Here is a 13,544-nt window from a genome sequence, read left to right as displayed (position 1 = left end):
ATTATCGGCCTGCTTTCTTTCAGAATAGTTAACAACCAAACGAAGTATACTTTGTGTTGTCGACCGTTCCTCCTGATCTGATTCCCAAGAACATATACACTTGCAACTCGAGAGCTGAGCAGGTTGTAACAACTGCAGGAATGACTGTCCACAGAGTTGCGGTTCCTGTTTTTGGAACATACATACTACTGATTCTGCAGATTCAAGGTAAATCCTCTACTTTCAGATTTCTTTCATATTTTCAGTTACTAATTCAGCTTCTCGCTCAAAATCTAGAATTCGATTTCTAAACCGTTCTGTCCATTACCTCTATACCATTCTCCTCCTTTAAGGTTCTGTAACCAAGCATCTAACATCTCCTTATTTGACTTGATATCAAACTGTTTTGAAATGTTCCTGAGAAACAATATCACAAAAGCTGTGTAAGTCTAGATTGTTGTTTTTAAATGTCTTGATTTTGCATTTTCACCTTGATGCTAAAGGAAAAGCAGGGAATTTAATTTAGTTCTTATATTTTGAGAGAAGTAAATATGTTTTGGTGATTTAATTTAAACCCATTTTCATCATATTTAAGGAGGTAGGGGTATCGTGTTGAGGAAAGTTGTGAAATATACAGTGCCCTCCACAATGTTTGGGATAAAGACCCATCATTTATATATTTGCCTCTACTCCACAATTTGAGATTTGTAATAGAAAAAAATTACACGTGGTTAAAGTGCACATTGTCAGATTTTAATAAAGGGTATTTTTATACATTTTGGTTTCACCATGTAGAAATTACAGCAGTGTTTAAACATAGTCCCAAATGATGAGTCTTTGTCCCAAACATTATGGAGGGTATTGTAAGCAGTGTGTATCATGTTACTTTTGATGTGTGTCGTTATCACTTTATTTGTCTGGAGTGTAAGAGCATTGTCTGGAGTGTAAGCATTTCAGGTCCATCTTAAAATGTAAAATGCTGTAATATTGATCTTCAGCATCTGACTCCAATAATCTTGAATCTGATGTAAAATGGAAGAAAATTAACTAACTTGCTCCTTCAGGAAATTTGCTTTGTTTGGAAGCTATACTGATTGTATCTTTTTTATTAGCATGCATTTTATTAGCAAATGGATTCATTCGATCATGTAACTTCTTTTGAAGATAGACACAAAAACCTGGAGTAACTCAGTGGGACAGTCTGAAGAAGGGTCTCGATCCGAAATGTCACCCATTCCTTCTCTCCAGAGATGCTGCCTGTCCCGCTGAGTTACTCCAGCGTTTTGTGTCTATCTTCGGTTTAAACCAGCATCTGCAGTTCCTTCCTACACATGTAATTTATTTTGATCACTTTGCTTGGCATCTCAGTAGCTGTTAAATAAATGCATGCAGTTGCTCTAAATCTTGCACATCGACTTATGGGCTAATTCTTCTCCTATTACTGTGCATTGTGCATCATTTGTTTTATGTACCAGAACTAAGCATTAAACCTTTTTTTGGGGGGTTGCAAGGAATTTTCAGTGCCCAGAACAATTACAACAGACTGATAGGACGACAGATAGCACAATGGGCTAAGAGTTCGGCTGGCGACCGGAAGGTAGCCGGTTCAAATCCCGCTTGGAGTGCATACTGTCGTTGTGTCCTTGGGCAAGACACTTCACCCACCTTTGCCTGTAATGGAATGTTACGGCGGCAGGCGCGGGCACACCGCGACGCCCTGTGTCTCCCTTTCAAGGGAGATGCTAAAAATGCATTTCGTTGTCTCTGTACTGTACACTGACAATGACAATAAATTGAATCATTTCATTTCATTTCATTTCATACCAAACAAAGTTGATGGTTGCTAATGGTTGGGAATCATCTCTGCATTGACTTTGAGAACTGAGAGAGTGTGGTTTTCCACTTGGATACAAATCATTCCCGTTTAAATTAAATACATAGTTTGCATCAAGAATGTTAAAGTGTGAAAACTGGTGTAACCTTCTCTCAGAAGTATTTCTAAAAGGGCTGTAAACAATTGTGTAATCATCATAATTGCCTTGTAATATTGGCATCAGGTGCTTTATAGATTTAGTTTAGAGATACAGCACAGAAACAGGCCCTTCACCCCACTGAGTCTGCTCCGACCAGCGATCCCCGTTAGACACTACACACGAGGGAGAATGTACAATTTTTACCAAAGCCACATACCTACGCCTTTGGAGTGTGGGAGGAAACTGGTGCACCTGGGGAAAACACACAGGGAGAACGTACAACCTTGATACAGACAGCACCCATAGTCAGGATTGAACCCAGGTCTCTGGCGCGGCAAGGCAGCAATTCTACCGTGCCGCCCCATCGTTCCTGTTCAGATCTCCATTTTGTGAAGGTATTTGTTTTGTTCTAAATTGTCTGTGAGAATTTGGCTTTCAAACTATCGCAGCACTAAATGGTCAAATCAGCCTTCATGGTAAATGGGAGAACTCAAAATACTATTGGCATACAGCTTTTCCCTCTGCAGATGCTGCCTTAAGCCCCTGTCCCACTTAGGAAACCTGAAAGGAAACCTCTGGAGACTTTGCGCACCACCCAAGGTTTCCGTGCGGTTCCCGGAGGTTTTTGTCAGTCTCCCTACCTGCTTCCACTACTTGCAACCTCCGGCAACCACCTGCAACCTCCGGGAACTGCAAGGAAACCTTGGGTGGGGCACAAAGTCTCCAAAGGTTTCCGTTCAGGTTTCCTAAGTGGGACAGGGGCTTAACGTACCAGGTTCTCTCAGTGTTTGCCTTTTAGTTCTAAATTCCAGCATCTGCCTTATCTTTTGTCCTAATAATTATAAAATCCACATGTGCTGTAAATCGTAAATAGTGCAATTACTGATGTAGTTGAAGCAAAGTATTGAACTAAGTGCATATTTCAGCACAGCTTGTACAATTCATGAATTTCAGCCGGCAGACCGTGCATGGCAGAGATCCAAGAGACTTTGTTTCTACAGTAGCAACATTGAAAGTATTTCCTGTCAGCGGGAAATATTTTTGTATTTGATACTTAAAGAATAGAAAATATTTTCTGACTCAAGGTTTTTCATTTTGGGAAAAAAATATGAATACTCATAATTTTTATTGGGGCAAATATGATTCTGTGCCATCGGTAAATTGCAACTTTCAATTCGCATTAACTTCTCTTTCAGCATTTGGTGAAAGTGAGCCGAATAATTGCTTGGTTTAAGTGTTTGAAATGTGAGAAAGGCATTTTTTTTTAATTATCATTAAAATGGGATGGATGTTCTGCCCAAATAAAACAGTGTCTTTCCATTCAGCACTTGAAAGGATTTTGGTGTTTCAGTGAGTCTTATAATGGGTTAATCTGAATCTTAGTCTTTAGCTATTCAAACAGGTATGTTACACTCAAAATTATTTTTGTTTTGATTGTTTGAATCCTTAAATGTGCTGGTTTAGATTTGAGTATCCAGAGGATGAAATTATCCAGACATTCAGTGGCATATAGCTGGACAAATAATATTTATATTGCTGTTAAAGTAACATACAGTAAAACTTTGTTAATGAGTTTACACAGGACTATGATGCTGGACTGAGATTATTCCAATTAATGCTCCAACTTAATTTAATTCACTTTTCCATGTTACACAGTGGTGTAAAAAAAATGTCCATGCAAGTTAATAGGAGTGGGACAAGCTGAGCCCTAATCAATTTAAAGTAAGCATGGGAATTGGGAGCTGCTAATAGTCAAACAAACACGGGATCCATAGCCCCTTTAAGTGTGACGGAAGTATAGATACTAGAATCCCAGTGAGTTTGAAGACAGTGGGAACCAGAGTCCCTATAAATTTGAATAAAGGATGGGAACTGGAGAGTTTGAAAAGATTATGGAACTGGGGTCTCAGTGAGTTTGAAGAGGGTAGAGGACTGGGGTCCCAGTAACTTGGAAGGGAACACGGGAACCACGGTGCTGTACATTAAAGAGACTGTGCAAGTCAACACCTGTTGAGTCAAATGCTGAACCATCCAGATTTCCTACCAGTTGGCTAACAGATCAACTGAATTTTACTATACTGCTGAGAATAGAAATCTTAATATAACATTTAAAAATATCTGTAATAATCAGCAGGTGGGGTAACATCAGAAGAGAATTTCTGCAGTTGCATTAAAAAGTCGCCACCATGAATCAACTGTGTGATCCCAACATTTTCTGTTCTTTTGATTATATTGCTGGTTCTTCACTTTTGATGAATCTGTAGGTTTCTAATGTTTCATGTTTTCATTGTTGAAAGGTTGAGAAAAGGGAATTGTGTGGTCATCAATGGTTTTGACTGTTTTCAGTTGCCAACAGCAAATGCCCTAAGCTTTTATTTTCAGCTTACTCCTAGAGTGTAGAAGTTACTGGGTTAGTGATATGGCCCAAATGAGGGAGTTAAGAGGTAGTGCAAAACACAAAGTTCTGGAGTAACTCAGTGGGTCAGGCAGTATCTCTGAAGGACATGAATAGGCAACATTTGGGTCAGAACCCTTCTTCAGACTGGAGCATACAGTGTGAAGAAGGGTCCCAAAATGCATTGTTTTGGGTCGGGGGTAGGAATTGGGTAGGATTGTGATGGTATCTTAAGGAAATGGCAAAACTAGGAGATGGGAGCTAGGAGACACCGATGTGAAGGTTAGGGTGAGGGAAGTTAAAGATGAAGAACATGGAAGGAGGGAAGAAATTCAATATAAAGTTTGACAATGCCATTTGCTCTACATATTTTATGTTTCATGTTGAAGAAGGATGCCAAGCCTAGTTTCAATGTGAGTGGTCCATGCTAAGCTCAGAAGTAAAGTACATGAATGTGTTTAGGTTTCAATTTTAATTTGTGGTATTTTCTCCTCTCCATCTGATCACAGCACCGTCAGAGGGAGTTTGTGATTTTCAAAGCTCTGCCACTGTGCCACTAGGCATGTTCCAAATATTTAACACAGGTGATGTTTCCCCTACACATCTGTGAAGCTTGCCAGGGCCCTGGGTCTAAGACTTACCTGGAGCTCAGCAGGGCCCTGGGTCTCACAGTTGCCTGAACTAGGGCCTTTGGTCACATAATACCCAGAAACGCACGAGGGCCCTGGGTCTAAGTCTTCCCTGAAGCTCACCAGGGCCCGGGGTCACACACTACCAGAAGCTCATCAGACCCCTTGGTCCCTCCCTTCTTTGAAGCTCACCAGGTTCTGTGAAGCTCTCTGGGGCACTTGAATTCTATACACAGGGTTCACTAGGACATTTATTATAATATACTGTAACATTTGCAAATAGTGAATTTGAAGAAAGTTGGGTTATTAATGGGGAAAACATCCAATAGTCCAGAAAGCCTGCCCATCCGGTACAGCCAAGATCCCAGGCATGATGGATTATTGGAGTTGCACTGGTTTTTTTTTTAAGTGCCTTACAGACGGAGCACATCAAATACTTTCCCAGCAAGATTGTGCTGATGCAAAGAAGATTCACTTGAAAGGGAAATAAATGATAATTAAAAAAAAAAAAAATGTTTTTAGTTGCATAAAATTAGCATCTGTAAACCTAACTATATAATCAAAGTTTAATTCATGGCCAGTATAGAAACCAGTTGAGACAGGTGAAAGCATATGGCAACCTCCTTGATAGAGGAATTCCTGCTTCGATCATTGATGAGTAACCACCGTGGCCTTTGTGCCGATCATGAAAGGACAGGTTGCTGCTTGATTTTGTTATTTTATAGTAAAAGGTCAGCATAAAGACGGCAATCTTTCCTTCACGTCATAGATGTTCAGGTAAGATGCCTGACAGTGAACAAGCAGTCAGCACCAAGGCGGTGAGACAATTAGAAGGTACTAAATAATTAAATTAAGATGAAATGCTATGTTACAAACCAAAGGCAACCTAATTTGTATTTAGATTAATTTTAAAGCTGAATCAGGGTGGCAAAGAGACAGAACCTTAAAATGACAACTGGGTGATCAGAGACTGCCTTAGGAAGCACAACTTCACATAGAAACATAGACATAGAAACATAGAAATTAGGTGCAGGAGTAGGCCATTCGGCCTTTCGAGCCTGCACCGCCATTCAATATGATCATGGCTGATCATCCAACTCAGTATCCCGTACCTGCCTTCTCTCCATACCCTCTGATCCCCTTAGCCACAAGGGCCACATCTAACTCCCTCTTAAATATAGCCAATGAACTGGCCTCGGCTACCCGCTGTGGCAGAGAGTTCCAGAGATTCACCACTCTCTGTGTGAATCACATGAAGAGGAATGGAAATTTGGTCCCTATCCCACCTAATCACATATCCCATGATTTTTTTGAGTAGGGGTAATAAAGACTGGATCCAAACCAGGTAATGGAGTTACTATACAGATTGATCCTGATCAGCTTGAATAACAAAATAACATTGAATACCTCTGAATGACCTGAAAGAGTCAGAGTTGCAGGACGCGATAAAGGACACTTTGGCCCACCAAATACATGCTGACCTTTTTTGTATCTAATCCCTTTTACCTAGCCTGCTTAAGAGGCTGCCTGATGATTGTATCTCACTCCATAACCTTCTCTGGCATTGCATTCCAGATATCGGCTACTCTCTGTGCAGAGAAAACCTTCTCCTCAAATCCCCTTTAAAACGTCTTTCATCATTCCTTAAACCTATGCCACCTTGTGTTTGATACTGTGCCCTGTCTATGCATCATATATTGTTATGTTCCTCTATCAGGTCACCCAACAGCCTCCTTGGCTCTGGGCAAACCCAGTCTATCCGATCTCTCCCTGTGACTGAAGTCCTTCAATTCACCATCCGATCTACCTGTGCTGCTGCTTTCAAGGAATTATGGATGATCTCCAAGGTCCTTCTATTCATCCAGATTTCTTTATGCCCTACCATTGACTATATATATCTTAACCCTATTTGACTTCAAAAAGCATCATCTCACAGTTATCAGGATTAAATTCTACCTACCAATAATCCACCCAGCATTTCCTCCGCTCTGTATCCATCTGCAGTCTTAGACAACCTGCCTCACTATCCAGAACACCACCAACCTTTCTGTCATTGGTAAACTTCTAATCATTTCTCATACATTCACTTCCAAATCATTAGTATATTTCACAAACAAGTCTCGGCTCAACTCTGCGGTACACCCGTGGTCACAGACTTCCAATCAGAACAGGATCCTTCCACCGCTACTCTCTGCCTCCTGTCAACAAGCCTATTTTCATTCCAATTATCCAGTTCACCCTGGATCCCAGGTGCTTTAATCTTCAGGGCAAGCCTACTTTGTGGGACTTGACCAATATTGCCATGTTATTAATGTCGTCCATGTAGACAATGCTTCATTAATCTTAATTGTTAACTCCTTAAAAAAATAATAATATTAGCGAGGCAGGATTTCCCCTGCCCTGAGGCATTCTCACTGTCACTGATCAGCCCACACTTTTCCAGACCTGCATAGATCCAATCCCTTAAGATTTTCTCCAATAATTTGGAGTGGCACAGTTGGTAGAGCTGCCGCTACACAGTTCCAGAGACCCAGGTTCATTTCTGACCTCTGGTGCTGTCTATGTGCACATTCTTCCTGTGACTGCGTGGCTCTCTTTTGGGTGCTCCGGTTTCCTCTCGCATCCCAGAGATGTGCAGGTTTGTAGGTTAATTGGCCTCTGTAACATTGCCCCTTGTGCGTAGGGAGTCTTTGCAAAAGGGGGATAACATGTAACCAGTGTGAACAGGTGATCGATCGACAGGCAGCATGCACTTGGTGGGCCGAAGGACCTATTCCCGTGCTGTATCTTTAGACTAAACTAAATTTCCATGTAATGTAAGGCATACAGGCCAGTAATTACCTGACATTATCTCTCTTTCTTAAATAAAGGAACAACGTTTGCTATCCTTCAGTCATTTGGCATCTTACCTTTGACAAACAAATTGCTGAATTCTCCGTCAGGGCCAAAACTATTCCTTTCCTCGCTTCCCGTTGATCCCATCCAGCCCTGGGGATTTACCAAGCCTTTATGTGTCCCATGACATCTAACACAATCTCTTTCTTAGTACTGACCTACAGATCATGTACTCCTTCTGGAATACAATGTCTTCCATATCCTTCCCCTTGGTGAATACAGATGCAGTAATTATTTAGAATCTTATCCTGATACTTTGCAAAACTATCAATAAAAGCAGTTTTTCTTTCTTAAAAATGATAAAATATATGGTTAGTTTACATCGAAAGGTAACCTAGAAATCTGATCAATTAGCACCCTACATTTTAGGGGCAAGTTGCAAAAAAAACAAAAAAAAAAACAGTTTGGCCCAGAGTAGATCATGCTACCAGTAAAAATGTAAACTTGGACCTGGCACCTCTGTATTTTTGATTTTCCAGCTGTCGGGCGCTTAAGTTTCAATGTCACCATTCGTGCAATGCATATTTGTAGTCTTTCTCACATAGACTGTTGCTTTGAGTACCAATTTTAGACTGCTGAAATTCAGTCCCATCACAATGGCTGAGTATATATTTTGTTACTCTCCTCGATATTTAAAGGGAAATTCTGAAAACACTGAGGGATCACAATGGTCAATTTCACAAATTGACATTGGTCAAAAATCTCCCAAAGTACATAGGTTATCCTAACACTACCAGGGATTGCTTTCCATTTGTAATGGGCACCTCAGTAATGACATTGCTGGGCGGCACAGTGGCACAACGGTAGAGTTGCTGCCTTACGATGCTAGAGACCCGGGTTTGATCCTGACTGTACAGAGCTTGTACGTTCTCCCTGTGACTGCGTGGGGTTTCTCCAAGTGCTCCAATTTCCTCCCACATTGCAAAGACGTACAGGTTTGTAAAATTATTCCTACTGTGTAGAATTGTGTTAGTGTATGGGGTGATCGCTCGTTGGTGTGGACTCGGGCCGAAGGGCCTGTTTCCTCGCTGCATCTCTAAAGTCTTGAAGCCCTGCCATTTTACACCAATTTTCATTCCAACCAAAGCATTCCGCTGTACCGTTGACCCTGAGTTAACCTACATATGACAAATAAAACTGAACTGAACTGAACATTTGAGTGGTAGTACTAGAATACAAAATCGCATGTACAAAATAATTGGAAAATGACATTGGTATTTCAAAATTGAGTCTCTTGCCTGTGTCAGTTCAAGGGTGCCCTCTCCCTTTATGTCCATCAAGTGCAGAGAGTTCATCATGGATGATGTTTTGCTGCATGCTGCACAGCTCAGGAAGTCTAGAGGAAGAGCAGCATGGAGGCTCAAAGCCTAATGGCCATGAGGCAGACTCTGAGCTGCAGGAGGCAATGCTGTCCCTGCCAAATACTGGCAGCCTCACCTCCTGGTGAGTGGACAAGCCACTCGTTGTCTAATAATAATAATAATACATTTTATTTATGGGCGCCTTTCAAGAGTCTCAAGGACACCTTACAAAAATTTAGCAGGTAGAGGAAAAACATGTAAGGGGAATGAAATAAATAGTAGAGACATTACTAGTACACAAATTAAAGACAGAATTCAATTCAAAACACAATATAGGCAATTCATGCACAGATGAAAAGGGAGGGGGACGTGAGGCTAAGGATAGGCAGAGGTGAAGAGATGGGTCTTGAGGTGGGACTGGAAGATGGTGAGGGACACGGAATTGTGGATCAGTTGGGGGAGGGAGTTCCAGAGCCTGGGAGCTGCCCTGGAGAAGGCTCTGTCCCCAAAACTGCGGAGGTTGGACTTGTGGATGGAGAGGAGACCGGCTGATGTGGATCTGAGGGACTGTGAGGGTTGGTAGGGGGAGAGGAGGTCAGTGAGATATGGGGGGGGCAGATGGTGGAGGGCTTTGTAGGTGAGGACCAGGATTTTGTAGGTGATCCGGTGGGAGATGGGAAGCCAGTGAAGTTGTTTGAGGACTGGAGTGATGTGATGCCAGGATTTGGTGTGGGTGATGAGTCGGGCGGCTGCGTTCTGGACCAGTTGGAGTCGGTTGATGTAGGTGGAGCTGATGCCAAGGAGAAGTGAGTTGCAATAGTCCAGTCGGGAGGAGATGAAGGCATGGATGAGTCTTTCAGCAGCGGGAGGTGTGAGAGAGGGTCTGAGTTTGGCGATGTTGCGGAGATGAAAGAAGGAGGTTTTAATGACATGGCGGATGTGAGGCTCAAGGGAGAGGGTGGAATCAAAGATCACGCCAAGGTTGCGGGCCTGGGGAGATGGGGAGACAGTGGTGCCGTCGATGGTGAGAATGGGGTTATTGATTTTGCTGAGTGTGGATTTGGAGCCTATGAGGAGGAATTCTATCATATCGCTGTTGAGTTTGAGGAAGTTATGTTTCATCCAGGTTTTTATAGCTGACAAACAGGAGTTGATCTGGGAGAGGGGGGGGGTTGTGGAGGGATTTGGTGCCGAGGTAGATCTGGGTGTCATCGGCGTAACAGTGGAAGTCCAGGTTGAAGTGGCGGAGTATCTGACCATGGGGGAGGATGTAGATGATGAAGAGGAGGGGGCCGAGTACGGAGCCTTGGTTATCTGCTTCTTCATTGATGGCTTCTTGTTACTGGTAAACTTACAGTGGCGAACCTTCAAGGACTAGGCTGGCACTGGTCAAAATATGGGACCAAAAGCAAACCATATCACACGCTTCATACTCAAACGGTTTAAATGTAACTGGAGGAATATGCGGAGAAATTCTTCATGGTGTTTTGTAGTATCAATAAATGTATCACTGATCCCAACGGAGAAAAAAAACTTGCTGGAACGTCTTCCTTGACTCTCGGGTCCCAACCCGAAATGTCACCCATTCCTTCTCACCAAAGATGCTGCCTGCCGTGCTGAGTTATTCCAGCACTTAGTGCCTAGCTTGTTGAATGGTTTATTAGGCTGCAGATTATCATGACATTTAAAAAGGAACACAAATCGGGGAAAAAAAAAACTGATGTGAAGTAAACCTGCTCAATTGTAACAGTTTAATGAGGGCGAAAAACTAGGAATTCTGTTTTTCACTTATGCAAGTGTGTGGCAGAAAATCACTGAATCCCATTGACTGACATTCACTAAGTGAGAAATATCCTGACATCAGTGGACATGTACCTTCAATTTCTTTTGAAAATAAAACAAGCAGCGGAAACAGTGGATGACCTAAGGATTTGTGCTGTGATGAACTATGCTGTTGGGTTTTTAACAGCAGGAAGCTCATACAGGAAGTCATCGTCTAATTGCTGGTAAATTTATTTCTCTCCACACACTGCCACTTCCTGAGTGCGGCATAACCAATAGCTCTTGGAGCCAATACAAGATGTTTTATTGCATCAATTTCGAAAACTTGAATGAAACATTAATCACTCGGAGGAAGCCAACATTTTAGCATAACAACGTTAATTAAGCTCAATGAAAAATTGTACAGTGTAGCGCCCCATAGTGGATTCGCATGAAACAGTTTGCAAATATTTACACCAACAGACTATAGAGGTTGTCCACCTGATTACTACTTTTGTAAGTGTGTCACTTTTACGGATTTCTTTTTTGTTTTCTCCATAATCAGTGAAAACCACTCTCGCAATATTTTGTTTGCACATTGTGAAATCTGCCAATGCCAGATGCATTAAATACTAAAGACTGAACCAGCCTTCAATCCAGCAGGACACAAGATCTGTAGACGTGGCCCAATGATTTAAAATGTAATGTTAAACACTTTGAACTGGTGCCGTTATCAACTTATTTGGGATAATTTGGAATATTTCAGTGGTCTTTCTGTGAGAACTTTATATAGACTCCTTTCGAAGGACTAGGGCTGTCACCAAATTTGTCTTTGTCCTTTTGGGCTGCTGACAATGCTGGCAGGCATCCAAGCAGATAAGATAATTCCCTGATCAGGTCTGTAATAGTGTGCTTGATTGATCATGTGTGAACTGGGTTGACAGACTCAGATAGTTATAAAGAACCACTTGTACATGGTAGTTGTGTGCCTCTGCATGTTGAACAGAAAATGCCTGCGTAGTTGATGTTTGCCAGATGATTGGGTTCAATGGCTTTGCTGAGGTAGTATCATTAGTAGGGTCAGATCTGCTTGCCAGGAGTTTAATTAAAACTGAAATGCCAGTGGTTCAGCCAAGTTACTCTTGAGGGAAGTACAATCTATTATTATGTATGCCATGCAAAGATTTAATAGCGTTTATAGCTTCTGACAGGGTAGGGTTCAGGATTTAATTTTGTGTGCTAATTTATTCCACTCTTAAATTGGTTCAGTTAATTTATTGCTAAATCACCATAATTCCCCAAACTCTCTCTACCATTCATACTTGTCTAAAATAATACAGCCTCTCTCTATTTCACATCAATTTATATTTTTTGTGTGTTTTGATTACTAAGAAAGTTATCTGATACTTGATGTGACTAATAAAAATATACGAGATATTGTGAATGCTGTGGAGTTGAGTCCAAAGACCTCATGTCAAGAGCAGAGTTGTATTTGAGGAGGTCTTTAAAGTAGATAGACACAAAAAACTGGAGTAACTCAGCGGGACAGACAGCATCTCTGGATAAAAGGAATGGGTGACGTTTCGTGCCGAGACCCTTCTTCAGTCTTTAAGGTATTCCTTCCACTGGGCAGTGTGCCTCTCTCGCCCTGTTGTTAGCTCTCACTGCCTGGGGCCAGGGTGGTTGGACTATAGGTTACACAAGAAAGCTGGAGAAACTCAGCGGGTGCAGCAGCATCTATGGAGCGAAGGAAATAGGCAACGTTTCGGGCCGAAACCCTTCTTCAGACTATAGATGGCTTCTAGTTAAGTCAAGTCAAGTCAAGTCACATTTATTTATATAGCACATTTAAAAAACAACTCTCGTTGGCCAAAGTGCTTTACATTTGTTATAGGAATAGCACAACAAAACAGACTACATACATATATACATGTAGCCCTCACTCAGAGGATGTCAGGAAAGGCTTGGAAGTATAGATGTCTTTAGTCTTGACTTAAAAGAGTCGATGGAGGGGGCAGTTCTGATGGGAAAGGGGATGCTGTTCCACAGTCTAGGGGCGAAGGTGCAGTCACCCCTGAGCTTATGCCTAGACCGTGGGATATTCAGCAACCCCAAGTCGGCCGATCTGAGGGGCCTGGAGGTGGAGTGGTGGGTGAGAAGACTTTTTATGTAGGTGGGGGCAAACCCATTGAGGGCTTTGTAGACATGGAGAAGTATTTTGAAGTTTATACGGAACCACACAGGGAGCCAGTGGAGAGAGGCCAGGATCGGGGTGATGCGGTCCCTTTTTCGGGTGCCCGTCAGGAGTCTCGCTGCGGCGTTTTGGACCAGTTGCAGGCGGGACAGGGAAGATTGGCTGATGCCAGTGTAAAGGGAATTGCAGTAATCTAGGCGGGAGGAGATGAATGTGTGGATGATCTTTTCCAGGTCATCAAACTGGAGGAATTGTTTTATTTTAGCCATCATCCAAAGCTGAAAGAAGCTAGCTTTTACCACGGCATTGACTTGTTTGTCAAATTTCAGTGCTGAGTCAAATATCACTCCAAGGTTTTTGACGTGAAGTTTGAGTAGTGGGGTAAGGCTTCCAAGGCTGCCTGCTATCATTTTGATT

The 13,544-nt window shown here is 42.1% G+C and overlaps 1 protein-coding gene across 3 annotated transcripts in view; it reads left to right on the top strand.

Moving 5' to 3' along the window:
• The window catches only part of bmpr1aa (bone morphogenetic protein receptor, type IAa), a 165,152-nt gene that overhangs the window by 109,749 nt on the left and 41,859 nt on the right, over positions 1-13,544 (top strand). For 2 of the 3 annotated variants that reach the window (XM_055661902.1, XM_055661900.1), the window contains one exon: positions 24-207. In XM_055661902.1, the coding sequence (XP_055517877.1) occupies positions 141-207 (67 nt within the window). In that variant the 5' untranslated portion in view covers positions 24-140. The remainder of the gene's footprint in view (positions 1-23; positions 208-13,544) is intronic. The other variant, XM_055661901.1, reaches the window with a different exon arrangement.

This window comes from Leucoraja erinacea, chromosome 34, assembly GCF_028641065.1.
Source record: "Leucoraja erinacea ecotype New England chromosome 34, Leri_hhj_1, whole genome shotgun sequence".
Classification (NCBI taxonomy): domain Eukaryota; kingdom Metazoa; phylum Chordata; class Chondrichthyes; order Rajiformes; family Rajidae; genus Leucoraja; species Leucoraja erinaceus.
This window is presented reverse-complemented; position numbering and strand designations above follow the sequence as displayed.